We start from the raw sequence: 17,690 nt of genomic DNA, 5'->3' as shown, positions 1-17,690 counted from the left end.
CAGTGCTGCCTCTTTCCCAGGAAACACAGCAGAGGCCACACAGAGTACAACAGCATTTAATGGTCAGAAACAGTTGTACAGTGTTACAATCAGCCGCAGAAACTGCTGCAGGACAAGACCCAATCCTTCCCACACAGGACAAAGCAGTATTGGACATGACCTGGCATGTGGCTGGGCCCAGGGCCTGAGGGGAGACCACCATCTAATATCCACAGCGACCACTCTAGTCGTCAGAGGAGGGGTATAAGCCCCACATGCAAGAAGAACCATTTGTGCCCAGTGTCAAATGGGATGGGGATGCAAGAGTTATAATTAAGGGGAAACTATGTAACCTGTTAACATAGTTCAAAGGGGCTCCATCTCCCAAAGGGGCTCACTTTCCCAGTTTCTTCATCCGTTCATCAATGTTGGCAAAATTCCCCTCAACTGTGGACAGGTTTTCACGCATGGTTGTCTGTACCTAGAAAGTGATAGAGATGTTTTATTCTTTGTCATCAATTCCAGGTGCTTACCTAGCTGAGGACCTAAAGAAATTCTTAGGACAAAATGAAATGGAAACACAGCTTACGGGCCTCAGAGCAGGGAGGTTATAGCAGTAGTTTTCAAACTACTCTTGGAGTACCATGGACCTAGGTCAGGGTCTGCTAAGCAGGCAGGATTCTTAAGAGGGCCAAGTAAGATTTTGTTGAAATAGGGGTTCACTGATTGAAAGTTAGAAAATTGCTCCTCTGGAGAACATTATACCAAGTAAATTTTTTCACTTATTTTGATGGTCCTGTGATGCTGGTCTCTCAACTTTAATGTTCCTCCTCCCCCCAGCACTGAAAACTGTGTCTCAACAGAAACCAAGGACTCATTATGTGCTGGACACTGCTAAAAGAATGAAGGAAGAAGGTGAACTCACTGCTCAGAGTCAGAAATGAAGTGGCAAAACCAGGTTGGAGCCTAGCTCCTGACGTGAAAGCCCATATTCCTTCCAATGTACTATGCTCAGGAGTACCTGGATGAGGACCCAGAGAGGGTAAAGCTAAGCTGAGACTACAGAGGGAAAGGGTAGGTTTCAGAGGAAAAGCTGATGTTTATTGAACTAACAATTCACCCAGGTTATTTAACCTCGTCCACATAACTCTGAAATAAGTATAATTTTCCAGAGGGCAAGACCGAAGTTCATAGGCTAAGTTTCCACAACCACTGAAAAACAGTGTGAAGACTCAAACCAAGCCCCTGCTACAAACAATGCCACCAAAGGGGCTAAGGCAGAAAACACTGAGATAAAGCTGGAGAACCTGGTCTGTGTGTCTGGAGAAGGGAGGCAACAAACCAATAAAGGGGCAGACCTGGGTCAAGAGGGTGGTGTTGTCCTTGAGAGAACTAGCGATCATCTGCTGTGTGGTGTCCAAGTGTGTCAGGAGCTGACCAAACTGCATGGCTACAAAAGAAAGGTATGGGGGAGGTTAGAATGCAAGACAAGAGGAAAGGGAATAGAAGTTGCCTACTTTCCAATTCCTCTGGACACCCCTCCCACCTTGCTCATGCAGCTGCTTGATGGTGACAAGTCTCTGCACCAGCTCAGGAAGGGTGGAGGCGATGGGGCTCCAGCGCTGTATGGTTTCATATAGCTGGTGCACCTGGAGGGACAGGACAGGGCCCAGAGGAGTTGGCCTACTTGTCAGTGAAGTACACACTGACTTTACTAGGGTGGGGTGAGGTCAACTAGGTGGGGACAGAGAAAAGCACTACCCTGACTTTCTCAGTTGGCACGGGTTTATAAAGACAGGGACCTGAGGATTCAGTGCTCTCATTACCACCAGGATGACTCAGAGAACATAAGGAAGCAGGAAAGGGTAGACAGATGGGGAAAGATGTCTTCCTGACCTTGCTTTGTGTATCTGCATCCTCTACAGAAGCTTTATGCTTGGCAATCTCATTCACCTTTCCCAGGACACTCTGCAAACACAGATTTTAAGGCTGATAGGTAAGTGCATCCAGGGCTTCCAAAGTCCCAAGCGATCTGTAATCCACTTTGTCCTCCACTTAATACCTGTAGCCGAGCCTCCACTTGGTCCAAAACTGCAAGGTCCAGGGCGCTCACCTTTGCCTGCAACAGTTCTACAGTCTCCTGGGGGAAGGGGTTGGGACAAGTTTCATAAAGGGGAAAAGATCAGACTAGGAAGAGGCCACACCATATTCCACTGAGAGTAATTAATATATAGATGTAGACCTCAAAATAATTCTCCAAGCAACCCGATCCCAATATCCCCTCGTACCCCAAACACTCCAGTTCTTTTTCACACTCACTGTTAGGCAGGCTCCCTGCAGACCTGCAGAAAGGGGATTCTGGTGGGGAAGAGGAGGGAAGAAATCAGTGATTCTACTCTCTCCATATGATTACCACTTTCCCCATCCTTCCTGTTCTAGCGGGAGCCCACTGGCTGGTCCCAGAACTGACACCCTTTCCTGACGCCTCCCAGGATTCTGTGGAATGCTGTGGACCTCAGGCTGAGGGTAGAGAATGTGAGGATAAGACTAAGAATAGGAGAGCACCTGACCTGAGCATCCTGATTACAGCGTACAGTTGCTTCCAGCTCTGTCAGGCGCTTCTCAAGTTCTGCAACCTAGGGGGAGAAAGGAGGTGAGATTTGCCCTCACCTCCCTGCTGCTGCAGTGGGAGGTAAGATCCTGCTATTCTCTGCTTGTCTGCTTGCAACTCCCCTCTGCTCTTCCCTCTACCAATGGATGCCTTTCCAAGGAACATATCCCTAGTCATAATCTTAAAATCTCAACTGAAAGTAGATGGGTGAGGGGAACATGAAGAATGAGACATCAAGAAGATCAGAAGCGCCCTAGCTGGTTTGGCTCAGTGGATACAGCATCAGCCTGTGGACTGAAAGGTCCCGGGTTCGATTCCAGTCAAGGGCACATGCCTGGGTTGTGGGGCTTGATCCCCAGCGGGGGCGTGCAGGAGGCAGCCAATCAATGATTCTCTCTCATCATTGATGTTTCTCTCTCCCTTCCTCTCTGAAATCAATAAAAAAAATATATATATATATATAAAAAAAAAAGATGAGAAGCGCCCTAGCTGGTTTGGCTTAGTGGATGGAGCATCGACCTGTGGACTTAAGGCTTCTATGTTAGATTCCCGTCAAGGGCACATGCCCGGGTTGTGGGCTCAATCCCCACTAGGGGGCGTACAGGAAGCAGCCAATGAATTCTCATTTCTATCTCTTCCTCTCCCTTCCTCTCTGAAATAAAAAATATATATATATTTTAAAAAGATCAGAAGCACCCTCTCCCCAGAACTGATCCCTTGGAGGAAGGCAGGAAAGTCTCTAGGGCCACATCTCCCCTGCCTCCCTCTTGGGCCCCCAACCCACAGTACATACATACTTACTTTGGCAGCTTGAGAGAACTTGTCTTGCTCAGGCCGTGAATGTAGTTCGTAAGTGACAAGGCTGCTATCTGGGAGGGTCCCACTTGTGGTTTTTCCCCCTGAACCAGCCCCTTTGCTGTTCTTTGTTGCCTCCAGCTGTAGTAGTAGGCGCCTAGGTCAGAAGACCAAGTAATAATATCATGACTTGAAGGATGCAGGCTAGCCCAGCCACTCTTTCTCATTCTACCTCAGAGTAGTCAGCATTAAGGAACCGCTAGGCCATCTCTTCCCTTAATAGCCCTGTCACTACCTGGCTGAGTCCCTCTATACCCTAATTAGCAATGATTTCTCAACCAAGTAGAGCACCCACTTAGCCAGAGCTCCATCAGGGTCAGTAAGGTTGATCGCTGCATCTGGTCCCAGCAGCTTCTCCAGGTGGGAAGCAACCAGCTGCTGCTTCAGAGCTGCCAGCTGTTTAGCCAACACCACGGGGGTCAGCTTCTCCTCAGTGGCTGATTCCTTCACTGTTGTCTGGTATGAAAAGTAGACAGTTGAAGGGTGGCAAGAGTGAACTAAGGAATAAAAAAAGGGTCAGACCTAGCTGTGGCTGGAAGTCACCTATAGCACTGAATAGAGATTCGTGTGGATCCAGGAGCATAGGGACGCGTTCTCCTCCTGCTGGGAGGTCCTCCTCTGTTCTATAAGTCACAGCAGAGAGGGGAGAAGATAGTTTATAGTTACCTTGATTTTTTCAACTTCAGTTGTCAGCTCTTGGACCTCATGCAATAGTCGCTGGTACTTTTGCTGGGGTGTCTCCTTCACTCCCAGACCCTCTCCAAGCTAGAGAGCAAGCACAAAAGGTGATATTAGACCTCCCAGTACAGGAAACCTCAAGAATTTATCCAAACCCTGGGCTTGAATTTTAAGGGTATTACATCCAACTCAGAATCTACTACACCCTATTGAACTGAGATAGCTGGAGGCCTGGAGACTCTCCAGAGCAAACAGCAGAGGAATAAAGCATCCTCAAATGCATCCTACTGGGTTCCTCTTTCCCCATCCCCTCTGGTTGGGGACCCCCAACCAAAGAGAAACTCAGAATCTGACAGCATCCCTTGATCTCCTGCTAGAGAGGATCACTGTACCTTTCCCATCAACACACACACACACACACACACACACACAACAAACCATCTCATATTCTCCGGATTCGTATCCTGTCCTCTTGGTTTTTCCAATACGATCTGAGAAATCTGTCAACAAAAGAAGATGAAATTAAGGGCCTGATCTAAGCCCAAGGCAGTCAAGGTCTCAGGTGACAATGAAGGCTTCCACCAGGGATCTCTATGAGGGACCCTTTCCCAAAGCAAAAGGCACTAAGGCCTGAGGACAGATTCCCCCCAGCCAATTTACAGCCCAGTCTCACCAAGTCCCTTTGTCCCCACTCTCTTGTCTTTGAACTTGTCATAGGCAGCATTAGGATTGACAATGATGTGCTCTACACTTGTGCTCGTCAGTTCCTCCTGCAGGAATAGGTAGTTCAGACGCTGGGCAGTCTCATTCACACTCTAGAACTTCCCCATAAAAATCCCCTATATATAAGTAGACTGGCTCCTACTTTCCAAGCTGCTGACCCAGGCCCAACCTAGGAAACGGAAGCTTCCTGGTAAACTGTAGTCTCAGTTGAATAAACATTAACACCCTGATTCAACTGGGAACAGAGGAAGCATAGCCTCCCCACTCCCCCGCCCCAGCCAATTGGGCCCTCCCAGTTATTTGGCACATACCATGCATTCAGGGTAAGAAATGAACCTGACCTTTTAACCTTTACTTTTTACCAAAAGTAAATTTCCTTGCTGCTGAGGAAGTCCACTTTCAAGCTAATTTCCCTTCTTGCTGGAGGAAAAGAGGTGGAATCACAGACAATCAAGCTACCAACTCTAAGAGTGAATATTAGGACTTGAATATGTTGCTGAAGGGAAGACATCAGCTCTTTGATAGAAAAAGAAGGTTGGCTGGCAAAGAGCCTGACCAGAAGTTCTGTTTCTAAGCTGCCATGAAGTCAGGGAATTCAGGGGAAGAGAGACAGGCAAGAACACACTGTATTATTTTTTAAGGGACATCTTAGAAGCAACAAGCAGAAGCAATATCTGCTTGCCAAGAATACCTATGGGCAAGGGCCATAGACAAGTTCTGAAATGGAGATAACCCAGCATCTATTCTAAGAGAAGCCCCAGCTCCAGCCCTCCCTGACCTCTCTGCTGGCTCTTAAGCACTGAAGCTACCCCATAAACGGGGGACATGGTAAAGAAAGGGAATGAGATTTTACTCTAGAAATTGAGGCAGAGAGGTTGCCTCCTTACTGGGTATCTACTGGCTGTTCAAATTCCAATAACTACACCAAGACTGGGCATTCATACTGCATGTCTGTCCTTCAATTGTCAGCAGTCTGACAGTGCTCACTACATTACTGAGGGCGGGGGTGGGGGAGGGGGACATTCAGGAGTCCTTTTCTTTTGGAGATGCTACCTCCACCTTCTACAGAAGGAAGACAAAGTAAGTCTTCTTTCCTTTAGCTGGAATAATGGTTTTCAACCCTAGCTGCACAACAGAATCACTTAGAAAATATTAGGCCCTGGCCTAGAGCATCATCCTGATACACCAAGGTTGAAGGTTTGATCCAAGGTTGAGGGTTGGATCCCTGGTCAGGGCATATACAAGAAACAACCAATGATTGCATAAATAAGTAGAACAACAATCTCTCTCTCTCAAACCAATTTTTTAAAACATTAGAAAGAAAAAGAGGCCTGGGCTCACCTCTGTAGATTCTGATTTAGTGTTCCAGGGTAGGGCCAGTGCAGTAGGTCAATTTAAAAGCTGCTCAGGTGATTCTAATATTTCTAATATGCAGCCAAGAATGAGAATCTCTGCCTGTGGGTATTGAGGGGTGGGGGGATGATGGTGATAAAGAGACACTGATGGAGAAAAAGCAGCAGACAAAAGCTCCATCCTTCATCTCTGGTCTGCTATTAAAGAAGGAATCAGTGTGAGTGGCAGCTTTAAAAATAAGGGAGGAAAGGGGGTAAGGAGAAATGATCAACTTTGATCTTTCCCTCTTCAGGAAAGTGCTGGGCAGAGGGACAAGAGCTAAAGATTAAGGGAAAACAACAGGGTTCAATGTCCCATATGCAAGGGCCTAGGGGAAAAAAGACAACTGAGTCCTAAATTCTCATCTCTTTAATCTTCTCTGAAATGTTAAGGCCCGAGCACCCACCAGCCAAATAACTGTGTGGTCTCTAGCGTCTGTAAGTGTCTGAGAAGGACTCGTGCTCAGGAAAGACAACCATCTTCTCTGAAAGTTGACACTCAGTAATATGCCACTCCTCTGTGAGTGCCCTAATCAAGGCCAATGAAGTAGAAACCCATTAAAAAGAGGAATGGGAGATATAGTCTACAGACCAAAGAAAGAAATTATAGCTCCATTTTGTTAAACCTTTATTATGGGACAGGCACTGTGCAGATGAGAACCTACTTTCTTATTTACTTTCCTAAAAATAGGGAAGGGGTGGAGTAAGAAAGGTAAATACACAGAACTATGAGTTTCAGAGGTTCTGGACAGTAAGAGGGATGGATAATGTTTTCACCTCACTGTTCCTGATACAGAAGCATGTGCTGGGTCAGGAGGGCTGCCTGATACTGGCACCCCTGAGGAGCCCTCTGAGGGTGTGGCCCTGGAGTCAGGTGGGCAGAACACTTCAGTCCTCCAGTGGCACCTACTCCACAGTGTCTCAGAGTTCTGGGGGCATGAGGGGAAATGTCATTACAGTGACTTGTGAGGTGGGAAAAGGTTGTCGCTGGGGTGGGGTTGAATAGATGAAAGATTTGGTAGAGACAAAAGGACAGAAAAACAACTGCCCATCACAGCACACCCCACTAAAAAGCAGATGAAAGGTCAGGCTTCTTACCAGCTCCTTGTGGTTTCCCCAGAGGTGAGAAAATCAAGAGTTAAAAGGAAAGGGAGTGGGGAAATGGGGGTGAGGGAGGGGGAAAAAAAAAAAGACAAAATTGTTATTAGCAAATTGTCACATGCACTACATGACAGTCTTCAAACACACTGCACCACAGGGCCCAGGGGAGCCTAGCAAAATTTGGGGACCAAGAAATTTCAGCTCGGGTTGTCACATACCCCCAGAAGAAAGAAGAGCTTGGGTCCCTTTCCTCTCTGGTGGTGAGGATGTCATGAAGCTTTGCCAGTAACAGCAGCAATTCAGGATCATCTGAGAACTAGTAGTTAGATGCTGCAAGCTAGTGGCATGGAATAGGGAAGTGGGGGAAAGAAGGTTGAGGTGGAGGGGAAGCTGTAGAGATGGCACTGTGAAGCAGAGGCTATGGAGATTGAGGACCTGCACTGACTGAGGGTCCATAATTCTCAAGGGGGGAGCTCATGGCTTAAGTCTTCCTGTCCCCTGGTTTCTCTCGTGTAGAGGAATCAGACATTTGGATGACTGAGTCAGTCACAATGAGAGTGCTCATGCGGGTGGTCTGGTATAATTTTAGGTTTAGCAGAATAAAATATGTCAGGTACAGATGGTGAGTTTAGGGAAATACGAAGCACCTAACTGAAGCCTCATTCTCCTTCTCTGCTGCTAAACGACACAGGGCAGATCCTGGTCCCTCATGCAGTCCATGTTTGATTACTTCTTGAGTGATGGGTAGCTCACCCTGCAGCTCGGAGGGATCCAGAGCAATTCTGCCATGATGTGCTAGCACAAAGAGTGCAGAGGACACCAAGATTCACAGCTACCAGCCCATATGCAGAACAGGTTTCTTCAACCCTCTATTCACAAGATTCACAGGGGTTGGAGGGTAGACAAAGGGGAAAGGTGGGAGTATTTAAAAGAGGCCTTATTTCAGTCCAGGCCACACAGATAAGAATCTCATTTCCAGGCAAGACTGGTAAAGAACTACCAGGAAGGGGAATCCAGCTGCCTCTCCTGGAGCTCTACTGACGGGTAGATAGAAGTGTGGAGGGTCAAATGCTTCCTGCTCCAGAGATTTCCGCTAAATATACCTGAACCTCAACCTCTCCATCGCCTGATGCCAGGGTCCACCCTGGCAGACTCCTCCCTCAGCTCAGGGTAGAGGTGAACCTGTGGTCTAGGCTGGGATGTCTCTACAGAGTGGGTGTATGAGTTCACATTTGCATGCATACAAAACGAGGGGAGGTACACACACTACACATTTCTCTTACTTGCCCCACCAAGCTAAAATCAGTTTGGGAGAAACTCAAGGAGAAATAGAGGACAATGGGCCATAAATCAAGTTCAAATCATGAAGAACAATCAGAATCAGGAGGACAGAAAAATCAAAGAAAAGGAAAATGGCATTATTAGTTTGCAAACAATATATGCCACTTCCAGATCTGTCCTATGGGGAATGATGAGATTTTAAGCATAATTCCTGTAACCTGGAATAGGAACAGTCACCATGGAAACCTACTACACCCAGCCACCTTGACTTGATGCTAAGTGCCCTGATACCAGGTACTAGCTTATCTGGTAGATGATTCCCAGTCCCTCTCACTAATGAACTCCCAGACTCCCCAGGGCTGTTTGGCTAAATGGCTGTGCCTAGAGGCAAAACCTGAGGTTCTAGATCAGACAGGGGGAGAGGCCACTGCTGCTCTCTGAGCCTGTTCAGGCTCTATGCCAACACTGCAGCCAGAGGGACTTTGGAACCATGAAGACAAGGAGCATGGATAGTACAGTAGAATAAAACTGTCCAGGATGGACCAACATAGTGCTGAGCAACCATCCATTTCTAAAGGAGGGGAACAGAAACAGAAAGACTCATGAAAGCACAAATAAACAAAGTTATTACCTTAAAATTAGCATATAATACCCCTTTTGCCTATCCAATTTATCTTTCTGTAAAGGCTCAGCCTAGAATATTAAATTGAGTTTTCCAGGCATAATCGACACATAGCTAAGAAGTAAGGACTGTGGCTGTTCCCCTTGTTCTTCATCCCTGTTTGGAATAGTTTAGTCATTCCTTTTCTCTTAACTCCATTTCAGTCTGAGAAAGGCAACCCCCTTCTAACTCTAGCTCCTGAATGCCTTATGTGCCCAAGCATTCCTAGCCTCCATGTTTCTATCCCATCCTCCATTGGACAGTTTTATTCTGCAGACTTCCCAAGAGGAAGAGACAATGATTCATGGATCATCATTGTGCTTCTAATCCTTGATTTCTGATCTTTAAACATACGGCCAGCAGGCCCCTTAGTGATCCAGCTAGGGACTCATTAGAATTTAAATTAGCTATAACAATAGCACAGTGGCAGAGCATTGCATGCGAGATGGCAGATGAAAAAACATGCAGAGAAGAAGCATCGAATGGTCTTACTTGTGCAAACTAGTGTCCAGGCAAGGTGGTGAGGAGGGAGGATGGGGGAAGCATCAGGAAAAACTCAGGTAAGTTCAAGTGCGCCAACAGTCAATGAACACAATCAAGCATACTCTATGATACCCCAAATTGTAAGGAAGAGAACCTACCATTTGTCATTTCAACCTGGTGCAGTGTCCAGCAGTACCTTTGGAAAACTGAAGCCTCTGCCAGGGCCCCACCAAACTTTGGCAGGTCACTTTCCCCCCCTTTCACATGGCATTGAGAATAGTTATGGCATAAAGGGAGAAACCAAATCCTACTTCCAGTGAGGTTTTCTAAATTTACTCCTCTTGGCTGGCTGGCATGGCTCAATGGTTGAGCATCAACTTATGAACACAAGAGGTCACGGTTTGATTCTTGGTCAGGGCACATGCCTGGGTTGCGGGCTTGATCCCCAGTGGAGGGCGTGCAGGAGGCAGCTGATTGATGAGTCTCTCTCGTCATTCATGTTTCTCACTCTCTCTCTCCCCCTCTTCCTTCCTCTCTGAAATCAATAAAAATATATTTTAAAAATAAATAAATTTACTCCCCTTGTTCCAGCAGTTCAAAAATCATGAGCAGAATGCCCCACAAACCCAAGGCAGGCTATGGGCCCAGAAGAGATGGAATTCCAAATGGGAATTAGCTTTCTGGACATTTTAAGAAAAGTTTCCAAACAAGCCCATCACCCCAATAAACCCAGGAGTGTCTGAAATGCAGAGAGGAGATCCTCCCAGATTGAGGAAGATGGGGCTAGCCTATACAGTTTTCTGGCCCATTCATTTGAGAATACTTCCTGCTAAAATCATTTTTAAAGGGATAGTAGGAAATTCAGGATCATCTTTACCAAAATTAAAACCCATGGCCTGGCCGGCATGGCTCAGTGGTTGAGCATCGACCTAGGAGCCAGGAGGTTACAGGTTTGGTTCCCTGTCAGGCCATATGCCTGGGTTGTGGGCTCTATCCCCAGTGGAGGGTATGCAGGAGGCAGCTGATCAATGATGCTCTATCATCATTGATGTTTCTATGTCTCTCTTCCTCTCCCTTCCTCTCTGAAATCAATAAAAATATATTTAAAAAAACAAACAAAAAAAACCCTTCTACTACTGCCCTGGCTGGTTTGGCTCAGTGGATAGAGCGTTAGCTTGAGGAAGGGTCCCGGATTCGATTCCAGTCAAGGGCACATGCCCAGGTTGCAGGCTCGATACCCAGTAGGGGGCGTGCAGGAGGCAGCTGATTAATGATTCTCTCTCATCATTGATGTTTCTATCTCTCTCTCCCTCTCCCTTCCTCTCTGAAATAAATAAAAATATATTAAAAACAACAAAAACCTTCTACTACTTTCTTCTCCTATCTCCCCATTGTGGGAATTGTAAAACTTTATGTTTAAGTTAAACCAGCAATTACAATCTTTAAGGAATATTACAGGACATTATTTCGTTAGGCAGCCCCATTTCTTCTACAGGGGAGCAAACAGAGAAAGGAGGTTAAAAGACAGGGAGGGTCAACCCTCTCTGACTATTCCTTTTTATTTTTATTAATTTCAGAGAGGAAGAGAGAGAAACATCAATGATGAGAAAGAATCATTGATCGGTTGCCTCCAGGGGATCAAGCCAAAATCGAACCAGGAGCCTTCAGTCCACAGGCCGAAGCTCTATTCACTGAGCCAAACCAGCTAGGGCTGACTATTCCTTCCAATAAAAATCCGAGGCGCCGAAAGGGTTCCATTTGAAACTGGTCATATTGGTTGTCTCCAAGGAAGGGAACTGAATGGTGCAGTGGTGGGAAGAGAAACTTTTGTTCTATGTGCATATATAACCTATTTTAAAAACCAATAAAATTAAAGTTAAAAATAATCTGGGGGGGGGGGGGGGGAATAATCTGGAGACTAAGGCAGAGCATGCTGTTGCCAGGGGTTAAGAAGGTTCCCAAAAACCCCATGGTTCAGTCACAATAATGGTAATATGCACTGTCACCTGTGCTAGGTCTTAGGAGGGCAGGTGAGGAGGTAGGCCACTGGTGAGAATCCAAGTCTCATGGACATGAGGTTTCTGGATTATCTAAGTACCACCCACTGCTTCTCAAGTTGCACATTTACGTCAGTATTAAGAGCAGTGGCAGAACCATTACTCAGCTGACTTCCCGAAAGCTGCCCTCCTAAGGCCCACAGGGAAATGCAGGGGCCAAAGACATTAGCTGACATCAGGAAACATCTCAGTAACCACCCCCCAGGCTCCTATAGTAAAGGTCTCCCCATCCTTCTCACTCCTCCCTAGTGAGTTATTTATTTAGCTGGGCCTTAAAGGATGGAATATTCACCATCCAGATCCTATACACTTCTATACCGCATCCTAAGCAATGTGCCACAAGAAAAGAATACTTATGGTACCCTCTCTCCCCATTAGATTTTACTAAAATATACTGTTCAGGCTCAGCAGGGAGAAACAGCCAATCAGGGCTCCACATTCAGGTTCTTCCATGCCTGGAATGGGTGTCATCTTCTTTTTATTAAGAGATATCCCATTACCTTCAGAAGGAAAATTACAATGTGTTTTTTGGTTTGGAAAGGGGCTACCTGTTTGTATCAAAGTCAGTGACAAAGGGACAAAGTTCCATTATCTCACCATGAAGGCTTGATGTTTTACAGGTAGAGGCCTAGGCCGGAGTTGAGCAGTATCTGAACTGTGACAGTAGACTGAAGCCCTCAGCATACACACTCTTGCCCTGTGAGGTCAGAGACAGCTTCCTAATAGGATACCTCTTGGAGAGACAGGTGCATACGTAGGTGCCTGAGCAATGACAACATCTACATTATCTCCAGGTACTCAGGCTTGGGGGACAGACTAACATGCCAGCAAGTACAGAAGCCACAAGGAACAAAACACTGAGAGAGGGGACAGGGAAGGTGTTCCCCACAAAGCAGGAACCACTTCCACATAGGGGAAATCAAATAAGGAATAAGTGAGTACGCCAAGCCATACATTATAAGCCAGCAACCAGCATTCTCCAGAACTAACAGCCCCACAGACATAGCCACAGACACGCACACTGAGCCTGTTCCCGCTGACTCTTGGTCACAACTTTATTGAGATCTCACACCATCCACATGACCCTAGCCCAGCTCTCTTTGGAAATAACAGAACCTAAAACACATCCTGTAAGACACGGTAACAAATCTCTGTTCCCCTTTGCACTTACATACAGAATTTTCACTATGTTGATTTCTATTCACTCAATTTTGTTTTTTTCTTCTGTTTCCTATATGTATCCTAACTTCCCCCATTAGTCTGGGTGACTCTTGAGAGCAAGTGCATTTCTTCCTTACATTACACCAAAAATAAAGATTAAATACCTAATAAACAAATTCAATAAACAATGCTAAGTGGTTCCCCTCATTAAAATGTGTCCACAGCTAATTCCTTCCTCCTGAGTTCTTGGATTTGAAAGTGCTATCAGGGCCTCTCCTCTACTGATATAAAAAATGTATGTTCTTCCTCAAATTTGTTTTGCTCTGACCAGGTCCCTTATCTTTCTTCAGTCTCCAAATAATTTTCTTACTCTTTGCCCGACAGTCATATAAAAGGGTATTCCTCAATACTTCAAAGTCTAGCTCTTGGTAGGATACTAATGAACACATATTGAGTGAAATATTTTATGAACTAGAGGCCTAGACCTAACTTTAAGCAGTTTATAAAAGCTCAAGCTTCATGATTCATTACCATGGAATAGCATGCAGGGGGACTTAAGAGTCACCAGCCCCAAAACTAAATGTTTTGAGATATTTCAATTTTATTTCAAAGGCCAAGGATCAGATCTTGTTAACTGGAATTCCACTGACCTGACTCTCCTTCCTGGTATTGCTCACTGGTAGCGGCAAGCCCGCCAAGGCCTTGCAACCAACACACCACCCAGGCTGGGTTGGCATACCCGCTTATCGCCATGGCTCCCCAGAAAAGAGAAAGGGCCTGCCTGGGGGAGAGGTCAGAGTCCAGAGGAGTCCTGAGGCAGCACATAGTCTTACCGCATCGAACTCTGCTTGGTCATCCTCAGGTAGGTCGCTGGTTTCATAAACATCTGGCTCGTTCCTGGCCTGCGGGTAGAAGCAGTGACCACCTGACTTCATTACACAGCATCCACCAACACCCCTGACCCTATTCCATTTGAACAAGCTAACAGAGAAGGCAGGCTGTGATGCCAGAATCCTGTCCCTTCGCTTCCACCTGCCCAGTTAACTGCAGTTCCCATGTCCTAGAGGGACAGGGATGACAGTGGGGACAATTGGGACTTGATGGTAAATGCTGAGTATAAGTGATGACCAAGACGTTACCCTAATCAGAAAGGGCATGGGTCCTTGGCAATCCTTGTCATCAGTAGGAAAAGGGCTGTCCTCGCATTAGGTCCTGTACACCACTACCCTGGCACAAGGGTTGAGAGTGACTCAGGGCCTTAGTACCCAAGGTCCTGAGACCCAGCCCCCAACCCGAGAATGCAGGCAGGGCAGCACAAAAGGGGGTCCATGCCGGCACGTGCGGGGCGGGGTGGGGTGCTAGGGCACTCCCCGGAGGACAGAGTTCTCCATCCAGCACAAGGGTTCTGGCAGGATGAAGGCCATCACTAAGTGGCCGGATGTGTGTGTCTGGGGGGGGTGGGAGGCTCATGGGAAGATGTGGGGAGACACGGGTGGTGTTGACACGGGTGGTAGAAACACTCGGGCCCAGTGATAAGGGCCCGGAGATGATTTCTGGGCCGAGAACCCGGCGGCGGCCGGAAGAGGGGCCTGGTAGGCCGACCTAGGCCTGGCCCAGTCGGATCAGAGGAGGCCGGAAGGTGCTGCGGCTCGTCCGGAGCGAGCGGCGGGAGCCCTGGGGGTGGTGCAGGGGCTGCAGACGGGAGGGGTCACAGGTTGGTGCCTGGTGGGGGTCCTGAGGAGGTCGGGGGCGCGGTTCTAGGGAGCCGAGGCCGGCCCTGTACTCACAATGCCGGGAAGGTCGGCGTATTTAGGGTCCGCCATGGCGGCGGCGAGGCGGGTTTGGGGGACCGGGGCCTCGGCGAAGCCGGGGCTGGAGTTCGGGTGGGGGAGAGGCTGGGTCCGGGTCCCGGGCTAGGCGGCGGCAGAGGGAGTGGCGGAGGAGGCGGAGGAGTAGGAAGTCTCGCGACAGCTGAAGCACAGGAGGACAGAGCAAAAGTCGCGAGAACAGCCCGCTACCACACCCGTGCAGAGGCCGGGACTGGCGAGAACCAGACCAGGGAATGAGGTAATGGCGGGGGGCGCCGACTGGGATTATGGGATATGTAGTCTTGGCCCACTGGGGCTTTGGCGGGCGATGACAGTAAAGCGCTTTTTATTTCATCTGACCTATTTTCTTTAGTTTTTACATCAAGCTTGTGAAAGAGCTTTTCTAATCCCCGTTTTTCAGATAAATAAGTTTGGACTCCCCAGAAATCAAATGATTAGATAAAAATAACACAACTAGGCATGTTGTGACACAGCCAGGACTCCAAAAACAAGGATAACAAATAAACTTTAATAAAGGCTCAGTCTTGTTTGGAATGAAAAAGGTAAGTAACCTTCCCAATTTAGAACTGTCTAAAATACCGGAAGCCTCGTTAAATTTGAAATAAACAATAAATAGGCTTTTAAAAAATGTTTTTATTGATTTCAGTGAGGAAAGGAAAGGGAGAGAGAGAAACATCAATAATGAGAGAGAATCATTGAACCGCTGCCTCCTGCACAGCCCCACTGGGGATGGACCCTGCAACCCTGGCATGTGCCCTGACGGGGAATCAAACTGCAACCTCCTTGTTCATAGGTCAAAGCTCAACCACTGAGCCACACCCTGGTTGGGCCCAATAGGCTTTTTAAGTATAAGTGTGTCCCATACCATATTTGGGACATAATAGCACAATAAATATTATTTTTTATTTGAAATTAAAATTTAACTGGTTATACTGTTTTTTTGTTTGTTTGCTTGTTTGAAATATATTTTTATTGATTTCAGGGAGGAAGAGAGATAGAAACACCAAAGATGAGAGAGAACCACTGATCGGCTGTCTCCTGCATGCCCCACACTGGGGATCGACCCCCAACCCCAGCATGTGCCCTGACCAGGAATGGAACTGTGACCTCCTGGTTCTTAGTTCGTCGTTCAACCACTGAGCCACGCTGGCTGGGTTGATTATCCTGTTTTTTTTATTCAAATCTGGCAATCCTATCCAAGTTCATAGGTAAGTGATGGCTCTATGTTTGAACACCCTCTGTGCTCTTAGCCACTTCACTGGTTTCAGAGCTTTGAATTTGACGGTTCAAGAAAATTAAAACAAAATTTACAAAAAAGAAAATTAAAACAAGAACAACAAAGTTTTGCGAGGATAAACATAGCATTGCTTCCTTTCATTTTGCCAAGTACATTAAAGGAAAGAACATCTATTTATTATTGTCATCATTCCTTAGCAGGAAAGTAAGAAGGACATACTCTCAAAATAAATTCTGCTTTATGAAAAATCACACTGCTTGTGTGTTTTATTTTTGCGGAGGGTTGGGGAGGGCTTACCCATAAACCTTTGTCTCTGACCAATGACCCTCCATGGACTAGCATTTTGAAACTCCTTTACTTAAGGATTCCATGCTGGAGCCCCTGGAGGCCTGAGGTTGGGCTGTTTCCCAGGATGTACCCTAAGCTTTCAGGATGCTGCAAAACTTAGAAATAGTGACAGACCAAGTGACTAGAGAGATGCTTATTTTCCTGAGTTTGGAACTCATTGTCATTCTGTGCATCCTCCCTTGGCTCCTCACCAAGCCTCTATTCCTCTTTCTTCATAGTCCTTTGCCTTCCTTTGCAGTTTATTATTCTGAACCCTTCCCCTTCAGTTTCCTTAAGATTCAAGGTGGGTTAGAGGTATAGGTCCAATTTTGGAAACCCTCCCAGTTGAATTCTGAATGCTTAGGTCTTGTCTGGCCAGGCCATCATTCTCTCCCCTTGCCTCATAGTGTCTGAGTGACCTTAGACAATTGTTAGGCAGAACCTCTATCCCCTCCTCCCTTCTTCCATCACCCTGCTCCTCCCCTTGGCCTAGAGCCTCAATTCCTGCAGTCTAACTCTGTTGGCTAGCGGAGGCCTGTGATGTGGAGAAAAATCAATTTGGCCAGCTTCTAGATAGTTCTGCCCAGGGGCTGCAGCAGAAGTCTGACCTAAAGGCAGGAAGGACAAGTAATCTCTAGGCTTGGCTTTTTTTCTTTCTTTCTTTTTTCTTTTTTGGCCAGAGAAGTGGGAGGAACAGAGAGGGAAGGGGGAAAAACAAAAGAAGAAAGGCCTGAGATGTTAGGACTCTGTCCAATAGTAACTGGGACAGGAAACACACTCAAATCGGTGTCTAAACCTGCCTAAAACCCAAATTCAGAAGTCTACCCCAGCAGTCCTCTCTTAAAGTCCCTCTGGCCTTACACACCCCATCACCACCCCTCCTTCACTGCTTTCTGACTCCCTTTCTCTTGCAAAAGTTACTGCTGCCCACTTTCATCATTCCAGGCCCAACCTATGAGGCAAAAATGAAAATTGTATCTGCTCTTGAATTCTGATAGCCCAGAATGGGAGCTTGTTTTCCTTCACTGAGGACCTGGAATGGATGTGGGGACCTAGCCGGTTTGGCTCAGTGGATAGAGCTTCAGCTGTGGACTGAAGGGTCCTGTGTTGGATTCTGGTCAAGGACAGGTACCTCCTACCTCGGTTGCTGGGCTTGGTTTAGGGCTGGATCCCTGGCCCTGGTCCGGGCACGTGAGGGAGGCAATCAATCCATGTGACACATCGATGTTCCTCTCTCTGTATCTTCCCCTCCTTTCCACGCTTAAGAAAATCAGTGGAAAAATATCCTTGGGTGAGGATTAACAGCAACAACAAAG

The 17,690-nt window shown here is 46.9% G+C and overlaps 1 protein-coding gene across 1 annotated transcript; it reads right to left on the bottom strand.

Moving 5' to 3' along the window:
• Nucleotides 1-40: 40 nt before the first annotated feature.
• Nucleotides 41-14,935, bottom strand: DCTN2 (dynactin subunit 2). The gene is made up of 14 exons (XM_070409895.1): nt 14,769-14,935; nt 13,815-13,883; nt 4,797-4,893; nt 4,562-4,623; nt 4,112-4,210; nt 3,741-3,901; nt 3,392-3,542; nt 2,550-2,615; nt 2,299-2,337; nt 2,042-2,119; nt 1,876-1,947; nt 1,526-1,628; nt 1,338-1,429; nt 41-460 (listed from the first exon to the last, which is right to left on the bottom strand). Exons 1-14 carry the CDS (start codon nt 14,802-14,804, stop codon nt 374-376), a joined length of 1,212 nt encoding a protein of 403 aa, XP_070265996.1. The 5' UTR covers nt 14,805-14,935; the 3' UTR covers nt 41-373.
• Nucleotides 14,936-17,690: the final 2,755 nt, after the last annotated feature.

This window comes from Myotis yumanensis, unplaced genomic scaffold (assembly GCF_028538775.1).
Source record: "Myotis yumanensis isolate MYYU_CA2020_CCGP unplaced genomic scaffold, mMyoYum1.0.hap1 SCAF_3, whole genome shotgun sequence".
NCBI classification, from domain to species: Eukaryota; Metazoa; Chordata; class Mammalia; order Chiroptera; family Vespertilionidae; genus Myotis; species Myotis yumanensis.
This window is presented reverse-complemented; position numbering and strand designations above follow the sequence as displayed.